Source organism: Falco rusticolus, chromosome 8 (assembly GCF_015220075.1).
Source record: "Falco rusticolus isolate bFalRus1 chromosome 8, bFalRus1.pri, whole genome shotgun sequence".
Lineage (NCBI taxonomy): Eukaryota > Metazoa > Chordata > Aves > Falconiformes > Falconidae > Falco > Falco rusticolus.
Window position 1 is genome coordinate 22,638,323 of NC_051194.1, and position 23,023 is coordinate 22,661,345.

The 23,023-nt window shown below is 44.6% G+C and overlaps 1 protein-coding gene across 2 annotated transcripts in view; it reads right to left on the reverse strand.

Annotated features, from left to right (window-relative positions):
* Positions 1–21,755, reverse strand: part of GPD2 (glycerol-3-phosphate dehydrogenase 2) — a 64,069-nt gene extending 42,314 nt beyond the window's left edge. Inside the window, exons 1-2 of one of the 2 annotated variants that reach the window (XM_037398017.1) lie at positions 21,393–21,755; positions 8,099–8,207 (exon numbers count right to left, since the gene is read on the reverse strand). In XM_037398017.1, coding sequence (XP_037253914.1) covers positions 8,099–8,200 — 102 coding nt within the window. In that variant the 5' untranslated portion in view covers positions 8,201–8,207; positions 21,393–21,755. Of the gene's footprint in view, positions 1–8,098; positions 8,208–15,174; positions 15,315–21,392 lie in introns of those variants that run through there. The other variant, XM_037398018.1, reaches the window with a different exon arrangement.
* Positions 21,756–23,023: the final 1,268 nt, after the last annotated feature.

Here is a 23,023-nt window from a genome sequence, read left to right on the forward strand (position 1 = left end):
CAGCAGAACCCTTGATGACCTTGAGAACATCGCTTGAACCAGCACTTCCAGAAATAACCACATTTTGGTCCTCTGAAGTTTTGTTTGATTGAGAGGAGTGCTTTTATTAGTACACAGCACTTTCAATGGAAGTGTTTTAATCACTGCTGATTCGAAATACGTATGTGAAAACAAATAAATGCCTACACTTCCCAGGCCAGGACAGAACTAATTGGCCAATTCAGAATGGATCAAAATAAACCAACAGAAAATGAAGAATTAACATTTTCAGAGTTTCCTGAAAATTATAAACACTTTCAACACAAGAAAAAAACTGCCTAAACCCTATAGTCTAAGGTCTGAGCATGATCTAGTCTTTAGTCCAAATGACAGACTTAACTGATGTAAAACAGCTTGTGTCCAGAGCTCCTAGACAGGAAAGAGTAAACTAACACAAATTCAAGTGACAAAACACAAAATAGTGCTTTCTTACTATGATCTAAAACAATCTGTCTAAACGCTTACAATGTGCAAGGAAATTCTCTCATTTAAGCTTTTATTTCCAAACATTCCTTGAATAAACTGAATTAGGCAAGTTGTTCAGTTACAGAAATAACTTTATTACTTATTGCACCGTTAACAGTGAATTACAATTGCCACAGAAATAGCTCCTAAACCCAGTCCCACGCTGCAAACACTCCATCACAAGGACCGTTTACCCTGCCTGGGTGTTTTATCGTTGTGCAGCCCACATGTTGAGTTTCCCAGATAGATCACTGTGGTTATGAAAAGCTGTCTGATAATATAGGCCACCTCCAGCTGTTCGGAACTCCAGCCACTTTCCCCAGCGTTTGCAATGGGGAGGGAAAATACACCTGCCATAGGAAAATCACTTGACTGACAAAAGGTAACTCAGTTGCTTGCCACCATCTGCTCTCATGTGCACTGAATGGATTTCCATGAGCAGCTACTCGAACGGCATAGTTCCTCTTTAGCAAGCAATCCACTGGTGGTCACAGAGCTCTGTAAGGAGACCGTGTGAGTTAAAGGTAAAAGCGATTCTTGCAACACATCCACTGTAAACTAACAGCCAATCCAACCACATGCAAGAAGCCTGAACCCATTATATGGTGCACAGAACCTAAATAATTTTGTTCAAAAACATTTGTTCATTCTTCAGCAGTGTTGTGATCGAAACACATTATTTCTGCATGTTCCTATCACTACTATACAAGTGAGAATAAAATCTAATAACCAGTAGCCATGCCTAAAGGAAGTGCATATTCAAAAGTAAGTAGTAATCAAGTTCATCTTGTAATCATGGCTTATATTGACTATAACGCAAATAGCTCATGCAAGTCACTTAGGATAGCAGCACCCACTGTCATTGCATTTGTGTTACAATTCATTCAATAAGGAAAGCTGGACTAGAGAAAGAGTGCTTCACTTTATAGCAAGGATTTCTATCTTACCAGAAATGAAGTGAGAATTAAGATTTAAAACAGCTGAAGCCTGGCAAATTACCGCTCAGGCTATAGTATTACCATGGATTTTTCCCAAGCACAGCACTGGTGGTTTCCACTGGGGTCACCTCCGGCTGAGCCAGCCCAGCGAGCGCCTGGGCACAGGCTCACCTCCCGGCACATGAGCAGCCACATTAAATGCTCAACCAACTGCAAGCCCAGGCTTAGTCACCGACTACAAATGCACAGTAGCGAGAGGTCTCCTGATTAGAAGCTTGTTTAAACCCACTGCAACCCTCAAAGACAAAAATCCCCAGGAGTTCCAAGGAGTTACGAGACACACACAGACAGTGGAGAGGTTGAGTCAAAGTGAAGCAGACCGGTGAAATCGTGATAACCCTCCCAATTACAGCCTGCCCTTGCTCTCACATGTTTACATACTAACATGTGGCAGATGGCAAAGATCATCAAATGAGGTACAAAGTTTTGGCACTGCAAAGAAATTCAGCTTCCACATTATTCTTCTGACCAATGAATTCTGTACATTCCCACCTACTTTTGCCTCTTAGCCTACTCATCTCCAGCAGTGCTAAAAATTTTAATATCCCTGCAAGTACGACAGAAGCTATATCCCCAAAGTATGGTATACCGACAGAGTTCCAGAACGCGCTTTTCCAGGGAGCGACAAATAGAAGGACGGAGGTACTGAGAGGATCCCACCATTCCCGTTTACACACCTTCGTCCATGGCCATAAAGACAACCCTCCTGCGCCTGTGCTTCTGCAGAGGTTTGCTCTGCCTGTCTCCAGCAGTGGCTCTGCCCAGACTCCCCTCTCAAAAGAGGATGAGGAAGCAGTGCACAGAAGGTTCTTCCCCTTGAATACCTGAAAACTGCGACAATGCTGCACCTTTCCGGGTTGCGTAGCAGGTGGTACTGCCTGGCTTCCTACCCAGGTCTCTGGTTTTTCCTTGGTAAGCTGTTGCATTAAGCATATTTTTTAGTGCTGTATCATTACAGAGTTCAGACAGACAGTCGATGCCAGTTTCCCAGCTTCCCTAAGTATCACCCTGTGACTTGGAGACAACAGTGACAAGAAGGAAATTGTGAAGACCAAAACCACCCATGGCTTAGCCTTGCATGTACTCTGGCTGATCACGTTCAGCTACATATCTCAACTTCCTTAAACTTTAAAATCCCCATCTCAAAATTAGTTTTGCACTACATTTCCAGCCATGACTGCTTCAGCAAAACAAGTGACTACTTTCAAAGTGTACAACTTAACTTCAGGAAAATAAAAGAACAAAAGAAAACCAAAATTCAGAGTTCAAGAAGTACTACCATCACTTGGTTTTGACTGTATTTTTTGGTTTGCTTTTAAACACATTATTTACAAGAAATGGCTTATAGAAAAACACAAACCAGAGTCCCAAGCAGACAGCCACTGGTGTAGCAAGAGTACAGAGATTAGCACTGAAATATAAGCAAAGTGATTAGCACACTAGGAATTGATATAGATATGATTCATCTTACTGTCAATTAAATGCGAGAGTGAAGAAAAGCTGCATACAGGGATTCCATCTGCAATAACGTGATTAGTTTGGCAGTGAACAAGTATGTTTACTGAAATAAGCAATTGCTGTTTATATCTACAATTTCTCAGGCAAGAGTTCCTTGAATGGTTTTGATTACACTCTTAGCGAGAAGGAATTTAGTTTGGCAGTTTGAATTTAATCATGAAGTTATAAAGTGATCTAGTAATCCATAAGCAAGCATTCTTGTTAATTTGCTAATGTAAATCTCCAGGTAGGTTTGCAGAGTCAAATTCATCATCCTTACTCATTAAAAAAATCCCCCCAAAACAAAACCCCAAACCATCAGTGGTCTCCAGTTCAAACTTGGCACATCAAATACCCACATCATACCTAGTACTAGCACACATGGCTCGATGCATTAAAATAAAGGCACAAAAAGCAAGAATGCAGCAATTCAGTCAGCATCTACATGAAGCAGGAGAAACTGGTATTTCCATTTCTCCACCACCATTAGTGTTACAAGCACTGGTGAAATGGCTAGCAAAGGCTGGCTCTATCACCTTTGCTATTCAGGTATCTAAGTATTTGAAGCCAAATCAATCATGCACATAGCCTGTGTATTTTATGTCTCAGAGGGGTCCAATTTCATCCCAGATGCAATTCTTTTCAGGAGCTCGTGATTGGTAGTTAATTCAGTGTACATGGATTTGAGAGTTCCTGTATGATTTAAGATTAAATTCATTTACAGTGGTGGCACTGGAAAAAAAATACGTAAGTCCATGCACACTTTTGCTTTGCCCAAAAACAGTTTAGGAAGGACTAGTTTCTTCAGACCTCTGCACAACCTGCTGTGAAGAGTTCCCCAACCATCCCCTTTTCTCTGGAAAGGTTTTTTTTCTTTTTAATCTAACCAAAAGCCTCCTCGGCAGACTTATTCCCTCAACAGCCAAGACAGTAAAGTTGCACAGAAAGCCTGACCAGCTTCCTTAAGGGTAATGGTTATTAAATATGAAAGAACCACTCCTGTGTGTTTACTGAAAGAGGTTTTGCTTGAATTAGTGTCATTCCTACTTATTCCCTTACACATAGCATTAGGCTAACCCAGCTTATTAATTCAGTAAATTTCCCAGTGATCAGGTTACTATAAAAGACACAGAAGTGCAATATTCATCTATCAGCTTATGAGTTAAATTCAATAACAACTCTGTCATGTCAACACATGTTCCCATCACCCCTTTTGCTCAGCAGGAACTGTGTGTTGTCAAAAAAACCCAACACACAATAAGGGCAATTTTCTAAACTGCTCATATGCCTGCAGATGTCATGCATAGATATACATACTCTCAGGTTATGTTGCCTCAATTGCTATTGCAGAGCTGTTCCAAAATGTCAGCACACAGGCGCGTGTTTAGAAACAATAAGTTAGGATAAAAACCTTCAAAACCAGGGCAGATCTGAATCAATGGAGCGTTCTCTCTCCAAGGTGTAAACACTTTACAGCTGTTTACACACAGACAAAGTTAACTGTGGTAACTGTGCCATCCCCCTCACAGTAAGGCTTTGACTCTCGAATGTAGCAAGGACAATTTAAATTTCAACATCAGAAACTGTCAAAACTCATCTCTCTTAGCAGACAAACCACTCACTAGTATGCTCAACTAACAAATCCCACCCGTTCTCAAGGGCCAGAACTTCACCACCCTTCAGCCTCTCCCTTGGCATTACCTGAGACAGCAAAGTTTCACAGAAACACAGAACACCAGCTGAGTGAACGTGCAAAACAAAGGAAGACAGATCAACTAGGCTGTGTGTCCAGGATTATTAGCCAAATGAGGCTATTATTCTGTAACTGGATGCCCCTAACTCCAGGCTGCTGGCCATAGCACAGACATCTAGTCACTGAAGCAATACAAACATGGGTAAAAAAACTGAGCCTTTTATTTTTGTCTTACTATGTGATGGATTCTGTGCCTGAAATAACAACAGATTTCCTACAATGTGTAGCCAATTAGTGCACATCTTGGGGCAATACCCTTCTCTGGCAAAGGAAGACAAGATCTTTGCCCTAGCATATATTTGATTGGCAGGCATTATTAAAAAGAAGACACTTGGGCTGGGGGACATGCCCACAGCTTAGATATGTCAACACGACAAATGGACTGTCCTCCTTTGTGTCAATCCCTCCAGTTATGTTCCACCTGCTGCCCTATATTAGGTGTTTAAGGCAGCAGCTTTAAGGGACATCACGTGGGAAATGTGCAAGTTAGTACAACATGAAAACAACCCGCTGTTCACTTGACAGATCCATTTGCTGACACATATGCTGGAAATTCTCAGATCCTCTGCAGACTGATCCTACACAAAAGGTTTTGAAATCGGGGGACAAGCGGTTATTTCAGTTTGACATCTTTATCACCTTCTGTAAAACCTGGGGGTTTAATCCACCTCTGGAAATTTGTAATGGCCATCCATTTCCACAAAAATGGGCATTCCCTGAACTCTAGAATACAATACTGCATATACAACAAGCGAGCTATCCAGATCACTTTTCCCTTGCAACTCCTCCTCTTAAACAGTCCTAAAATTTGAAGCTGCCATTTCTGACAGTAATGAAGCCAGAGTGTAAAATCATGTGATAAAGGCTCCAGAGAGAGTTAGAAACAGTATTAGCAGCTAGGTGCAAGACAGGCAGCCCAATGGGAAGCTCACTTTAAATGCTAGGTTTTATTTTCTGCAACAGTATCTGAAGCCATAAGGATCCTGGCTTATTCACTTCCCAGCCAGGTTGCCCAGAAATGACTCATCTCATTCATTTTACCAATACCTCAGCTGCTATTCCTCCTCCCCACAGAAACAGCCAGAAGATTCAGATTATCATTTATTCAGACGTTACACACACCTTTCAAGGAGCTCTGTGAAGACTTGCTCCCATTACCCACTGTTTTACCTTCAACCAGACCATTAAGATCCACTTCAGTTCCTATTTTCAGTTTGCCCAGTTTGAATGGCAATTTATAGTAGAAGTGTGGTAACTACAGAGGTTCACAGAGTAACAGCTTGTCTAAATAAAGAGCTGACTGATTACATTTCTAAGGTGAGAAGCGGAAAACACCATGCAAAATGAGCACCTGCTCACCTAGCTGCTCAGACTGATACCATCTCAAAGGAAGGAGGCGGCAGTCCCAACCTTGGGTTTAAGTTTTTTCCAAATCCATATTGAAGCAAATCAGGCCACAGCTCTGACTACACCTACATCAACCGTTTTGCAGAACACTGACTGCAAATATTTTTGGCCAAATGCAAGGTGCCAGCCTCACAACCCACATTTAACACAAGATCAGAGATGTTCCCTTACACACATCTACTAAGCCCAGACATGGTTATTTTATAAAACCATAGAATTGGTTAGGTTGGAAAAGCCCTTTAAGGTCATTGAGTCCAATCGTTAACCCAGCACCACCAAGCCCACCACTAAATCACATCCTTAAGTGCCACATCTATATGTCCTTTAAATACCCCCAGGGATGGGGACTCCACAACCTCCCTAGGCAGCCTGTTCTGGTGCTGGACAAACCTTTTGGTGGAGAAATGTTCCCCAATACTCGATGTAAACCTCTCCTGGTGCAGCTTGAGGCCGTTCCCTCTGGTCCTGTCGCTTGTTACCTGGGAGCAGAGCCCGACCCCCATGGCTGCAGCCCCCTTTCAGGGAGCTGTAGGGAGCGATCAGGGCCCCCCTGAGCCCCCTCCTCTCCAGGCTGAACCCCCCAGCTCCCCCAGCCGCTCCCCATCAGGCTCGTGCCCCAGCCCCTGCCCGGCTCCAGACATGCTCCAGCACCTCAATGTCTGTCTTGTAGAGAGGGGCCCAAAACTGAACAAAGTATTCAAGGTGGGGCCTCACCAGCGTCAAGTACGTGGTGACCATCCTGCTGGCCACACTGTTTCTGACACAAGCCAGGATGCTGTTGGCCTTCTTGGCCATGCTGCTGGCTCATGGCCAGCTGGCTGTCGACCAAGATCCCCAGGCAGCTTTCCAGCCGCTCTTCCCCCAGCCTGTAGCGCTGCAGGGGGCTGCTGTGACCCAAGGGGCAGGACCCAGCACTGAGCCTCGTTGAACCTCACACAACTGGCCTTGGCCCATCAGCCCCACCCAACTTGGTGTCATCTGCAAATAAAACTCTACATAAACAGAGTTTTACAAGATACATATTTTTAGTATGTATTATTATAAAACTGTAAAGCAGAGAACAATTGCATTAAAATGGGCACTTAGTTGCTTTCAAAGAATGGTTGTTGATCCACAGCAGGTCTGCTTAAAACCAGTCCACAAGTCACGTTCCTTTTAAAGATTTCTCCTTGACTTCTGCATTGAGAAGTGAGTTAAACAGCATGGCAACTCCAACCCTACTGTGAGGAGCAGATATGCCAATGAAATCTATTTTCTGCAACGGCAAGAATCAATACACAAACTGACACCAGAATGTACTGCATCTCTTTCTGATACCACTACTTTAACAGTAAGTCCCCAACATCATCATCCTTTGCTGCTGGAGAATTTAACCTGTCTGTGTGCCTTAGTCACCTGGAAGACAGCACTGAACTGTGCCTCAAGATTACCAGTGTTTAGGTTGGGCCCACCAGAAACAGGAGCCTCGCCACTGACTTCTCTGACACAGATCCTATCGTCAAACGTTTTTCAGCTTTTTAAACTGAACAAGAGCTGGCACCATGACTGTTTTGAAGCTGAGATTTTCAGAGGTAGCGCTAGTGGTTTCACTAGCTTCACTTCAAGCTTCTAAGTTTGAAAATACCATCCAAACTCTGCTTAGTGCTTATACTTCAATCAGTACTTTCCACTCCTCCTGCAACTAAGTAAAATCCCTAGCAGTACACAAAGGTCATTTTTTAAACATGAAAAATCATTTACAAGAATCACACTTCCCCACTGGTTAAAGACCTACAATAGTGAAACATCGTTTAATGCCACCCTCCAGATTAGCACCTACCAAATCAAGCTGAGAGGCTCTTGGCATTCCTTTCCAAACAAAACTATTCGTATAAGCCTAACATACGCTCAAACAGATTTTAAGTTTCATATTTTATCAGAAATCATAATTAATACTTACATGTTTGTTTCTATACTGAGAAAATTGAGAGAGGCCAAAAACTGTTGCTATGGCACCTCCTCCAATGAGAGCAGTTCCTTTCACTGCCTTCTGAAATGCCATTTTTTTACTGTAAGAAAAGAAGATAAAAATTAATAGGCAGCTTTACCATGTTAGAAACTAGGCTACACAGAATAGACCATTTGTAGAAACTAATGACAATGTTGTGACAAGCTGAAACTTGGGGTAGCAATATATTAATTAGCAATTTTCATTGCAATATTAATAATTTCTAAACAAAGTCTAGACAGAGGCAAGCCAGACTGCTCTGGTATTTGCTGTGAAAGCTGAACATACAAAAAAGTATGTAGATATACAAGTAGATACATACACACACACCCCATTTAAACTCTAAATACTCATATATGTGACAAGTGCTTAACAATACTGTGGCAAAAGCAGAACAAGAACACCCCATCATCAGCCAGATGGCCATCAAATCTTTACCACAACAGAACAGCTGATCTGCTTGACAAGATCACCTATAGCTACCCTCCCATCCCATCAAGCTACTTCTACAATTGCATTTGCCTAACAGCACTCCATCGCGCCTTCCAGCCAGGAATTACAATCCCTGTATTTATTATATATTAGCAATGCTTGTCCTACCCAGGAATGGTGGAGAAGCGATGCACTGCTAGTTAGGAAGCAGGTCCTTCAGTTCGAAGCAGCAGCAAAGACAGCGGACAAGATTAAGTGGCTTGAAACAAGCGCAGAACTTTACCATCTAGCCTTATGTGGGTCAGACTAATTCTTAAAAGACCCAGTGTTCTGATACTGAATGAAAAATTTGCATGGAACTGACCTGAATCTTAAGCAGGCACAACCTAATCCATCTTCCCAGGACCGCAGCAGCTCACATCGCATTAGAAACAACATACATCAAGTCTGAAGGACTCCCGTCAGTGCTCCAAGCCCTCCAGTTATCTTTGTCCAAGCCCCAGATTCACCCAGAAGTCTCCACGCATGAGATTTAGCACCATTAAGGCTTAAAGCAGAACAAGGCAACACGTACAGTCCTGTGCCAACACCGGAACACCAGCAGACTTAGAAGGCAGCGGGAGCGGCCCCGGGCCAGGAGCAGGGGGCAGGAGGGAGTCCCCGGTAGCCTCACCAGGGGGATCTGCCCTTGCTGTGGCCCCGGGCAAGGCCACGTGGGCCAGCGCTGCTGTCCTGGTCCAGCCCGGTGCTAGCATGGTGCCTCGCTGTGCTGTGCACCGGCTCATCTAGAGGCTTCACTGCCCTCCCCCCGCAGCTGCTGCCCATCCTACACCAAACACACCACACTGGGCTATAAACCATTACTTCTGACAGCGCACAGCTTTCGTGCCAAGAATTGCAGCAAACTACCTACAACTGAAAAGTTATTTCTTTGGCCGTATAAATACAATTAAACAGGAAACACTGTACATTACTATATGTCTGTACACATTTCATCTTTTTTCTCCTGTTAGTTCTTCCAGCTAGCATAATTTTTTCTTAAAAAAATACACCAAGCATGTTTAAGACACAAGCCAAACAAGAAATTTTTAAGACTGTAGAGATGGTAACTTCATTCCCTGTGCAATTTGCTTGCAGTACACACTGGGGGGGTACTCCACACACAGTTACTGTACACCAATATTTGATGTACAGATGTATGTATATGCAAGTGTTGTATGACTATGCAAATTATTATTGTACAGAAAGGCAAGACCTGAAGCTTCCCACAAGTTTTTGAAGAGCAACATGTACACTTTTGAAGATTCCCACCATAACAACCTTTCTTGGTATGTATGGAGAGTATCACATTTTCCACTTACTTCATACTTTGGACTCACAGACGACCAGCTTCATCTTTCCTTTATACCACAACAGGAGGAGTAAAAGGGAAAGGCAACTGTCAAAACCCCCATTGCAAGGGAAGTTTCTGAAAGGGAAGTTACCATGGAGGAGCTACAGCACCTCCACAAAAACAGGGAGTAAATGTTGAGTCAGGGATCTCGGACCTCACTGCCCATAACAGCAAGCAGCCACACTACCACCAGTACACAGCTACACAAGACATGCACCACGCCAGGGTGCTATCCATCACAGGTAGCCAGGCCGCTGCACTGCTGCAGCCACCCCTACACCTCCCCTTATTCTTGCCACAGAGCTCACTACCACCTTAAATCTGTTAAGACAACCTTTTGTAATATAATTTCTACAGACCTGAAAATGCCTACGGATACTCATGAAGTTGTAACACAATATGAAATTCAGTATTGCACAAGAATTAAAACAGCAGCTGGAAAACTTGCACTGCCATCACCACACTCATCAACTCCTGCAAAATAAAAGAACTAAGACAATCAACATCGGTTCACATACTGTCTATAGCCACACGAAGCATATGGTGATGGTGGATACATACATATTATCCAAGCACTCTGTGTACTATACACTTCTAACATAAGGTTTCTTCAAGTTGCTAGGATAATAACTCATCTTTCAGACTGCAAACTGGTGGGAGTCTTGAAGTAGTTTCACACACCTTACGCATCAGCAAAGGAGTCACTTCAAGTAAGAGCATGAAACCCTTGCAAGTGCCTGTTCTGGGAACACAATATGCTCTAGAATCCAAGGGAGTTTAAAAAGAACAAATTAGCATCTTCCAACAAGACGGTTTACACGTCTGTAGAGATACTGGCTTTCAAGCAAACAATGGAAGTGCATCCTTTCAGTGTTTTACCATGTTCAGTAAGAAAGGGTGATGGCTGAAGCACAAATCCCTACTTATCCCTGTTAAGCTAAACTCCAAAAGTTCATTAACCATGAGCAAACTAATTGAGAGCCACAGCTCAGCAGCTGGTGTCAGACAGCAAGCACAGTCCAAGAGGGTCCTAGCCATGTGCTGACCCCCCCCACCTTCCACTGCACAACAAGGCACCCTCCACCCCAGGCCAAACCCAGCCTGCAGAAGGGCAGGCTGCAGGACCAGGGTACCCGACAGCACAGCCAGCACTCATCCCTGCTCCCTGTCGCCTGGCCTCCTTAAACCTTTTCAGAGACTTCATTTGGCAGACCAGGTGCACACCTACCAGAGTTAAACCACTACACTTTCACTGAGGACTGAACTAGAGCAGCACAAGGTATACAAGCCACCGACTAAAAGGCTCAGTGATCACCACCCATACCAGTTCACTCTAAAAATGCCATTTTCCACACAGCTTTGGAAGTCATTTATTTTTCTTTTTAAAACAAAGAAATCATGATCTTAGGACAGCATGTTCTATGGACCTTTTTAACAAGAATTTTATCAATACTTCTGAACAAACAAAAAACCCACAAAACCGAAACCCACCCAACTTTTTTAAACTGAAGAAATAATGTACCTCTTTGACCTTTACATCTTTAGTTACAGGTTCAAAAACCCTTACTGCATCAACCTAAATCTAAAGTTTCTCTCATTGTGAATCACACTGGAAATATTAATATGAAGAAAAAAGAACATTAATTCCCCCAAAGTTGTGTAGTAGATTTCCAAGTTGTTTGTACAACAATGCTGCACAAGCTTATGAAAGTAAGCAGAACAAACAAACTCAACACTCACCACAATTCTGAGTTACATTGATAGCCTTATACCATTTTTCAGTAGTTTGAAGTATCTATTCTTCTGGTAACTTTGTTAAAAAATTTCAAAGAGAATAGGCTCAGTACTGAATAAAAGCTGTACTGGGACAGTGCTGGGAAATAAGATAATGACTATTATTACATCTGCTCTTCATGTTCAGTGAGCTACATCTACTCTGTTTCCAGCTCCCAACAGGCCCCAGCAAACAGCAGGCACAGACCCAAGGTCTCTGCTTTCAGCCACTTCAGTTAAAGGAGCTCCCGGTGCCATCTCCTCTATACTTCCCATCGGTGTCAGCAACCCCCCATGCTAACATACCTTCCCTAACCCCTTCCCTGCTGTTGTACTCACATATGCTGACAGGCAATGTTTTGTTATGGATGCCATAGGTTCTCATTTATTAACTAGGATAAACACTAGTTCTTCCAGATAGAAGAATTAATTTATAAACAAACAAACAGCAAAACCAAAAGCCCCCACAATGCTTCCTTTGATCCAGAAAGCTCTGAAGCACCTGTCACCAGCTCTAACACAACACTATAGAGGCAAGCAAACAATTTTTAAGCTTCGTATACAAAATCTCTGCTAGGAACCTAACAAACTCCACTACCAATTGCATGCAGTTGCACTCCTTCCTACATATAAATAAAGGACAGTCAGTCTTCAGAGGGTAAATGAATATTGAAATAAAATGAAAGTCCAAGTCAAAATCGGTTTCTTGAAAATTTTTGAAAATCTTGAAAATTAGGTTGAGATACAAAATCTTTAGAATGGTGTCTATTATATCACAGTCTTTTGGCACACTAACCTTTTGCACTTTCAAATTTCTAACAGTGAAACTTTTTACCTTATAGAACCTAGTGTAAGCAACGCAGCACAGGGAAGTCTGCAGAGCTCCACCAGCACCTGGAAGCGCTGACACTCAAGCACCAGCAGTTGGAGCCAGGGAGCTGAAACAGCCGCTGCCCGCCGGCCCGCCTGCACCGCCTCCCAGAGCTGGCTGACTCACATGAACCCAGACACAAACGCGTACTGATAATAAGGGGGCAAGTGGCAGGGGGGGCAGGGGGTGGGGGAGAAAAAAAAGAGAGACCTGAACGTACCTATATACCAGGCTGGGAACCCCAGCGGTACAGAAGCTGCTTCAAAAGCAGCAAAGGGAATAGCCTGGAAGGAGGATGGGACAGGACAGCCGAGTGGCACTCGCCTCACTCACCTCTGTTGTCCCAGTTTAATACCTTAGAATACAAAACATGGTTGCTCACACACTGTTACAACTTGATCCGACTGCCCCGCAGCTTCCTCCCACAAACGAGCACAGTTTTTTCACTGCACACGTAACAACACACAGAGAGCTGTGACAAGCCTTTTTACTGACACGACCTACTTATAGCAACTCAGCTGACACCAAGGACGAGCTCGAGGCACTACCACAGTGGGCACGAAGGCACGGGCACGTAGGGAAGGGGCTCCAGGATCGCTCCTGCAGCGGGACCTTACACCAGTCTCACTGTGGATACAGTTCTCCTAACCACACTGAAGTGAAATTAGATACGCAGCAGAGAACAGTTTTGCCACTTTCGTTACGCAAGATTATATATATAACACAAACAAACCGGCAGGCTCCATGCCCTCTATACAGGAGGGATTTCTAGCCTCAGCCCTCAGCGGTCGGCAAGGGGCTACCCTCCGCACGCCCGACAGCCGGGTATGTGTGTCATTAGCTCTACTCGGAGCCGATAGCCAGATTATATGCAGTTCTCCGGAGAAAGGAATGCTCCCAGGAGACCAGCTGCTCAAATTGCCACATAAATCTTGCTCACCATCAGTAAGAGAAGCTTATTCAGGGACAGAAAGGAAAATACGGCTTAACATAAGCCACTCCAACACAAAGCTAGACAGGCATTCAAACATACAGACAGTGCTTTTACACCTAGAACATCTCAATTTCTTCCTAGGAACCCGCAAGCCATATTTGCAAGGTATGAGCAGATGTATTTGGATTAGGCTGAACTGAGCTCGGGGCATCAGCAGGTACTGCAGACAGGCACAGCCCCAGACAAAGCCAGTGGAGACACAGTCTATACGTGCCTGGCTGCCATGCCGAGCCTCTGCCCTGGACTCTTCAGTGGAGCTCTGCTGGGGCATACCACACCTTCTCCCTGCCCAAATGCCCCAGCTTCATTCTGAAAGGAACTGTATTGCATGTGGGAAATGGCACTCAGCAAGGTCTCCTCCAGGCAGGACAATGGCTTAAACACTGCCTCAGTGTCCACAAAACCAGAGAAACCAGAGGCTCTCTGAACATACACTTGGTTTTTTTTTTCCTCAAGTTCTGTCCCAAAACTGCTGGTAAAGGCTGCTGTCAGCACCAAGCAGGATAAACCAGAGCATCGAAGATGAAAGGGGAAAGACTGCAGTCCACAGAATTACAGAGTGTGATCTACACACAGAAGAGCCTACACTTAAAGAACCCTCATCTTTTTTCAAGTAGGTAATAAAACCTGACTGTCTTCCAAGCCAAGATCAATAGCTTGTGATGGAAACCTAAATTTTAATGAAAATCATAATAGCAAACAGCATAAGTGATACAGTCAGAAGTCAGTCATCTTAACACAAACACTTTGAGTCACCTTTAAAAATGGCTCAAACAGTGTACAGTGCTTTAATGCTGCCAGTGCCATCTGACACTGTAAATAGGCATGTTAAGCCTTATCCTTAGTTTCAATACAGGCCATAAATGATACCCTTTGGACCCACGCCCTCGATCTAAGGGTGGCCTGAAGTCCTAAACAGGCTCTAGAACAAGCTCTGGCAGGAGCAAGGAGCTCTTGACTGGCATGGAAGGAGTCAGTAGCATGCTGCACGGGGTGGGTATTGTGCAGAGTTAAATAACCCACAGGGAACATTTTTCAGCGAATAGGTAAAAATTCACAGGGACATTAGCTCATACTTCCAGCTATTAAAGGACTCCTGATAAGAAGAAATAGGCTTTAAACTTGAAAAGAAACAGGAAGAGGGTCGGGGGTGGGGGTGGTGCAAGGAACTAGTCTACACAAATGGAAACTACAGAAAAGACATAGCAGGACAAGCTCATGCTTTCCGTTTCCAAAAGTTTAAAAAGTTAATACAAACTGTCATCACAGCAGGCACTGCTCCCTCTTGCAGTACATTCTTAACCAGCAATTCAGTCACATCAACTTTGCTGTACATAAGCATGCAACAGTCACTTCCATAGGAAGCTACCGGGCTGGTGACTGGTGACCCTGCCTCAGCGAGGTCCCCGGGTGACTCTCACAAGCTAACAGACCCTGGACCTCCCGCATCATGGGCAAGGGCTCTGCTTCATCAATTAATATACTTCTTAAACACAGGATTCTTCTGCTTCACTTTCAGCCTCACATTTAAAAAAAAAACAAAAAGCATACAAAGCACAACTTACATCACGTTTTTTAAAGACGTTATTTCAACACCATCTTCAGCAGATACTTCCAAGTAGCATGCCCCACACGACAAACATCTGCCACCCTGCAGCTCTCAATTAGGCTGATACAAATCCTAGGAGTGACTTGCCTTCCTTATTTCCCATAATGCCCAGCCCAGGTAGCTGCAAGACTGTTGGCTGGATCTTATTTTGAGTTGCGTAACCCACTCCCACCCGAGGAGGCCTGGTGACTGAAAAGGAAGTGCTGCAATTGCTAGCATTTCTGTACTCAAGTACTTTCTAATTATTAAGATATTGGGCTGGACCTAAGCAGTGCACCGCCAAAGTTGGGGGAAAGAATGAGAGGGATGAGGGAAGAGGGAGGGAAGGGGAATGGTGGAAAATTCAGATGCAGAATCGCGAGTTAGAGATCAAAGAAAGATGACTACTTTAGCAAAAGTGAAGAGACAGATGGATACAAACTGTAGAGCTTAGCAATAAGAGTGCATGACGCCCTGTATGCTGCCATCAGACATGGTGTATGAGACGCAAAACCTGTTAAATTAAGAGAAAAAATCCAATCTGTTATGTTGTATATCTGTGTGCTTTATGAGGCCATTACCATGGAATCTGGGTGCTTCACATTCCATTTTAAACGAACACATCTAATAAAGTGAGTCACTCAATGGAAGACTTAAAAATAGAAAACTTATAATCATCACCACTACTGTTTGCATAATTTGCCATTGGCACAGTAGCATGGTTTAATTCAATCTTTCTCATTCCTTCCAAAAGGTTCTCAGGTAAGTTTTGGGTCATGAGAGACCCAGACCAAATGTCCCTCCAGGCCAAGTCAAGAGTCTTGCAGCACCTCTGCTTCTCCAAACAGCTAAATTGTTATCCTCAGCTCCCTCTAGTTCAGCTTTTGATCACAGGACTACTTAAAAGGTGGCCACTGTGACGGTGCACAAAACAGCAGTAAGACAGGCCACAGTTACCACTGTGGGTAACAAACATTTAAAACTGTACTATTCTGAGAGCTTTACTGGCAGTTTGTTGGGTGTGTCAATGCAGGAAGTGGCCAGGTAACAACAAAAACTGAATGTAATCAGAAAATAATCCTATTAGCATCTCCCCCTAAGATCATCTACCAGCTCTCTCTCGTTTGCTTTTCAAAAGACTGAAGTGGTTAACACCAGCTTACATAGGATGTCAGACCATGCTAACTGAAGTAAGCATCTTAAAAGCAAGTGGTTAAAGTTTAAACCAAGCAAAACTGAAGATGTTTCCCCTGCAGCACTCCCGACTCAAGCATCTCTCTCCTCAGCTGATACGAGTCTCATCTCCTAGGGTGCCCTGCACACTTGTTACTCAAAGAACAACGGCAGCAAACAAGAACAAAGCGGCATGCTTTGAAGGGCAACCAAAGCTCCTTATCACCTTGTCAGCAGAAGTCTGTGCCACTGATTCATGTCCTCGTGACTTCCACGAGTAGTTGCTGTAAGCCGTATGTGTAAAGAAGCCACACACCAAGAAAGAGTTCCAGTGGGTACGAAACATGGCTGACACATCATGTCAGAGTCCATCCTCCAGATCCCCTCCTAAAGCCTAATGAGGCTGGCAGTGCTCAAGGCCAGGCTGGACGCTGCTTAGAGCAACCTGGTCTAGTGGAAAGGTGTCCCTGTTCATGGCAGGGGGTTGGAACAAGATGATCTTTAAAGTCTCTTCCAATCCAAACCATTCTATGAAAGCCTTCAATGGTTACTTTGGATTTTTAAATACAAGTTACAGCACTTTAATTAAAGCAATTATCCAAGAACTACCTCACCAACCAAGCACAGAAACATAACCCTCAATATCTAGAGAGCTCACAGGGTTACAAGTGCCTTTCAGCCACAGACCATGCCACAAATGTCTAAGTTCCTGTACACAGAACTTCAAACGCAACAACCCAACAGGCCACCCTGCACTAATAGGTGGAAGAAAAGCAGCAGTTTACCATATGGGGAAAATCCTTCCCACGCTCCAGTACAGGCAACTAGCTCAGCTATCATGCCCAAAGTAGCGGCAGCACTTGTCATGCACAAAAATAAAGAAAAAACAAAGCAAAAAATAGGCATACTATTCTCACTCCTTCTCTTGATCCCAACTGCTTCAGACTACTTAATTTGCCTCCTGTACTTAGGTACCAAGATCTTCCTACCCAGCATTAGATGATATCCCAGCTGCGTTAACCTGTATCCTACAAGTAACGAAGTTTTTTGGCTTCTCTTTCCACTATTTTTATTTTTAATCTGACCAGTTCTTTCTCTTCAATTTCACTACCCTCCTACACTAAAAAAGAATAATAAAAAGTCTTACAGATCGTGAGGGGAAAAGTCTGATTTGTAAATCTTTCTTGGGATTTTAGATAGTAATAATCTTGCCAGGGAAAGCAGTATGTTTCTGAGAAGAGGCAATACTTATAGACAGTGATGGCTGTAATCCCAAGCACTGTACCTAAGAACAGGAATGCAAAGAAACACTGAGGTCACAAGTATTTTGAGCTTTCTCACCATACCAACTTCATAATAAATTTATCAAGTTTTATGATAAAAGTATTTAAATTCCCTCCTGTCCTACGCAAAGACTACTTCGAAATCTGCCATCCAAGGAGTGGGAAAACTAGTCTCCAGCCTGAATAAATGTACACATGATGATTCCCATACTTTTTTGTTCTTGTGCCAACGTTGTCTTTAGCTTAAATAGTTCAAATAGTCATTCTTGCTTTCTAGAGTGGGGATTAATATCAGCCATAAAACCCACCATACACACAATACAATACACACAACACTATAAACCAATTACTGTAATTAGAAAGATGTGTTCCTGTTAGATAGTTAATTTATAGCTGTTCAGCCTTTCTGATATTCTTCATTTCCCCTCATAGTTAATGCAGCTATTTGATGAAACAGTCTACCAGTTCAGCTTAATCCTAATACTGAACTATATCCATGGGGTTTTTTCTGCTCCTCTAGTCAAACACTAAAGAGAAAGGATTAGAAAATACGGTGTTTCACTTACTACAAGACTGGACACAGATCTGCATATACAAACAGGTATCTGCTCAAAGAATAACTACAAATTAGGTGATTACTTAGGTGTGTCAAGGAAGTAGCCTAGTTTTATGTACTGGAATAAAGATTGAGACCTGATAGTATGTGCAAATCTAATCCCAGAGGACGGGCATGCATTCAATAGCATTTTGAAATCAGAATCAACACTATGTTTGAGAAACCCCTAGCTAAGAAGAGGGAAAAAAAAAAAAGGCACAGTCCAAGACTTCATGCCCAGCCAGCAGAGAAACAACAACCTGGGCTCCACTGGCATTACTGGGCTGTAGCTCTGGGCAAGTTCATCTGGCATTTGGAAACCCCTTTGAGACAGAACTGCTCAAAGTTATTTAGGGATACGGAATGTTTCTAAAAGCAATACGGTGATACTGTAGGAGAGTTCTGATTACAAACTGTTTCTTCATTACATAAAAAGAACTGTTTTTGAAAGTAATGCTTTCTGGAAGACATAGGCTACATCTACATTTTTATTTCATCATAGTCTCCCTTTTTACCCAGCACTCAGCTTTCCAGTGGTCTCCTGCTCTCCCGAGGGCACCCAACAAGGCAGGGGACAGGCCTGTGCCCAGGCCAGTGGCAGGCACAGCTATCCGCACCCTTCTGGAGGAGGACCCTGTAGTCCTGCTCACATCCAAGAGCTCACATCAGCCCGGGCACACCCACGATGATAAAGCTAATCCCCGGAAAAATGCAGGCTCAAACTACAACCCGAAGGCCAAGCAATATACAGTAGGTTAACTAATTTATACAACTGGACTATCACACTTCTGGTTTGAACAGAGTGCAGCATAGGCCCGTGTATTTTAGAAAAGGTAAAATAATTATTTAAGTCCTGTTTGCCAGCATGTAAACAAGCACTAGGATAAAAGTAAACCATTGCTTAACAGAGCTACTTGCAAATGCAAACCCTCTTTTGAAACCATCGACATATTTACATGTGAAAGTAGAAAGTAACAATTGCAAACTGACTGTGGAAAAAGCACATTTCTTTTAAATATTTGCTAAAGCTTGCAGAGACTTCTGTGAAGACAAATCAAGTAGCAGAAAGGAACTTGTATGAGCTTTCCTTTGGAAAACTGGTTTGCATTAACGGCCTTTCAATTTGCCACATCCATCCAGCTTTCTAAATTTGTATTAGTGACAGATTACCAGGTAGAAATGGATCTCTAGAGAAAATATTACATTATGTAATAAAGGCCTAGCTCACAAAGTTATTATTTCTATGCTCCTGTGCATGTGCACATATGCACACACGTAATTAAGCAAAACAAATTGTATATCCATATGTATACAGCCAAAGTAGCACTAAAGGTAAAAGGTGTGTATAATTTTTCATGCACATGCATGCCTACTCAAAACTTTCATCCAAAGTTAGACTAAATAAAATTGGCAAATGTCTAACATTAAAATTTATAATATTCTGCTTATTGCTACTATAGAAGAGCCAACATTGGATTTTGCCTTAGCTATCAACCCTTAAATATCTTGAAATATCAGATAGAGTCTTTACTAGCTAATTGTCAGTCACTGCCGATAACTAAACATTCCTGAGGAACTGTACCTACAAATAAGTGGGGAAAAAAAAGGTCTGAAAACCTGCTAAAAAGTCAATTAAAAATACACCACACTCCTGACAGCTGCGCCTCCAAGCTTGCTTATCTGTGGTCAGAAGATGATTTTACAAAATGACTCCAGAACCTTCGGGACAACATCAGTGTAATTACACTCAAGCAAACCTCTCACACAGGGAAACTTTCTGGGTGAAAACCCCACTGCAGAACAGCGATCATGGTTCAAAGCGACTCGGCAAAGCAGCAGACTGCAAACACTGAGAGTGAAGGTAAGACACAGAGAAGGCTAGCCATGACCCGAGAACCACTAGAAGACAAACGCAAAGGTTTGTAGGGGTAGCAGAGCAACGTAGCTACAGGGCTCCCAGCCTTCAAGAGAAAGCAGTCCTTGCCCCCGCAGCTGTCCTGCACAGAGCTGGGAACCAACTGTGCCCAGCAAAGCTGGAGAGGCTCCTGGGCAAGGCTGGAGAGGCTCCTGGACGGCGTTGCCCTCTGATGGCAATAAAGAGACATTGGGAAGGCTAATAAAGAGCTGGGAAGAAAACTGCAAAGGCTTCAGCGCGGAGAAGAGAGGCCCTGCTTCCTAGCAGCCGGTAGAAAGCAACTCACCTTCAGTGCGCCTTTACTACTGCAACTGCAAACAGTAGGGTAAGTTCAGCAGGTAATAAATCTGGCTCTTTTAAACTTCAGGTCTCCACACACACACACATATCTTTTTCTGTAGTAATGGGCTTTAAAATGTTTACTGGAGGGATTGGTTAGAAGAGATAAGAACTCTAGAAAGTTTAGGACTTGTTACACCAATATGATCTCAACCAGAAATGGTCCCATGAGTATGTTCAATGCAAGTGAGAAGCAACTTTTAATTTTCCCAAGTCTAGTGTGGCTATGCTACTCTTTGCCTATAATTCACCCTTTTTTAGTAACAGGAGATGCTGTATTCTACCAGCTCCGTCTGAGAATGAAAATCTAGTTAAGAGAGTTCTGCAAACCCTATTTGTTAAAGATATAGATAACTGCACTTGATATATTTAACAAAAATACAGATACCTGCAGGCCTGCAAACACGAGCCAGGGCCATACTCCGGGTTGCAGGGGCACTCTCGGGGGGCTCAGCCCCCAGCAGGGTGGCAACGCGCGGACAAGGGGGCCAGCTGCCAAGGACTTTATACTACTTCCATAGAACTGCCACACACTCGATTTTGTTGGTCATTTTTTCCATCCAAAAGCTTAAAGAGAACGGGGGTAGGGGGCTGGTAGCCGCTGGCAGCGCAGGCTCCTGCTGTACTTCGCAGAAAGTGAAGGTCCGGAGGAGCGCAGAGGCGGCCGCAGGTCGGTACCCGGGGCAAGCCAGACTCAGCCGCGGCGCGAACACGCGTGTCCGGGCAGCCCACCCCCGGCGCGCCTCCCCTCAGCGCGGCCGGGCGCGCTGCCGCCTCCCCAAGCCCCCCACCCCCGAGCCGGAGACGGCGCCCGCCCCGCCGCCGGGCCCAGGTGCGAAGCCCTCGAAGCCGCCCGCTCCCCGCCGCCGCCAGAACCGAAAGCCACTTACTGCTGGAGGCCGGGCGAGCCCGCGTCCCCCTCCGGGCTGCTCACCGGGCGGCGGGAGGAGGAGTGGGGGGGCGGCCGGCTCCCTGCGCGCCTCCCCCGGCCGCGGCACGCCTCGCTTCGCCTGCGGCGGCCAGCCGGGCCCCCCTCGCTCCGCCCTAACCCCCGCGGCGCCTCCCCGCCCTGCCCGCCGCCTCACCCAGCCGGGCAGGCCGCGGCTGGGCCTAGCGGCGAACCGGCTCGCCTCAGGCAGGGAAGCGCGCTAGGCCCCGCGCCGGGGCCTGTTCCCGCCTTCCCGCTCCGGCGCTGAGGGGAGCGGCGCGCCCGCCTCACCCCGCTCTGTGGCGAGGGGCGTCGCGGCCCACCCCGGCCCCTCCTCCGGCCCGGGCTCCGCCGGCCGGCCGGCGGGGGCGCCGGGTGCTTCAGGCACTGCCGGCTGCTTCAAGCGCTGCCGCTGGGGTTTCTTGGGGTCGTTTGCTCTTGCCTTAGAAGCCGGCGCTGGCATTTGGTTGAATCTATCGTCTTCGCTCCTGAGGGGTTCTGGTGGTGGTTCGCTTTGTGGTCACGGAGAGGATTCTGCCTTACAAATAAATGGGGGACAGATCCACGATGTTAACATGAGTTGTTGTAAATATATTCTGTATTATTATGTGTACATATATTAATGTGCATTATATTGCTGACCATTCATCTACTGCAGATTCCTTCCCTGCTTGCCTAGTGGGTTAAAGTGCAGTGCAGTGGAGAGAAGACCTTTCTGACATGTCTCTCCAATTGTAATAACACCGTAATATTCATAGCCTGGATGATTCACAGAGGAAATACCAGACCAGAAAAACGCTAAATCTCTGAGGATCACCTTTATTTAAAAAAAAAAAAAAAAGACAAGCCCCAAGCAAACAAACAAAAAAAACCCCAACAAAACCAAAACCATGGTGCACAATGGTTGTACAGAAATTCATGCCTCCTCTTTTTCAGTTGTCCTGCAGTGCTTACAGCATGGCATGGAGCAAGTTGAGAAACACCTCAGTGGCTTGATGCATCTGCCAGCTCCCTTACTACAACTGAAACATCTCATGAAACCCCACTGGAGCCATGGATTTCTAGCAGACTTGGTAGAAGCACAGTTTAGCCGGTTAATGCAGGTCTTCGTAGAAGCCAGACTTTCCACCTGCAGTCAGGCTGCACAGCTGCCCCTCTGGGGCACAGCTAATGGAGCCCACCACGGGGTGACACTCACACAGTCACAGAGAGGAAAGTCTGTGCTGGGACAGGGTGAATCTCACTTCAGGTTTGCAGCACAAGGTATGCAGGCTTGCTTTTCTTTTTGAGGGCTTCCTGAATTGAAAGCTTTCCAATTCTTTACCTCCCAAAGACAGCAGATTTCCAATCTTGAACTTCCCTAGGCACTTGCTGTGGAAGGCTTGTAAGTGAGTTTTTGACTGGGTGACACCTCAAGACACTTTGTGTATCCTCATTCTTCTTACTTTCTGTTCTATGATACCAAGTGACAAGACTCAGAAGGGCCGCTGCCAAGAGTTACAGTTTTTAATGGTCCTCTTTGTTTCTCATCCTGGTTCCCACACTCCTGGCTCCTAAGGGACACAGCTGACAAACATAGCTATGTGTTTTGGG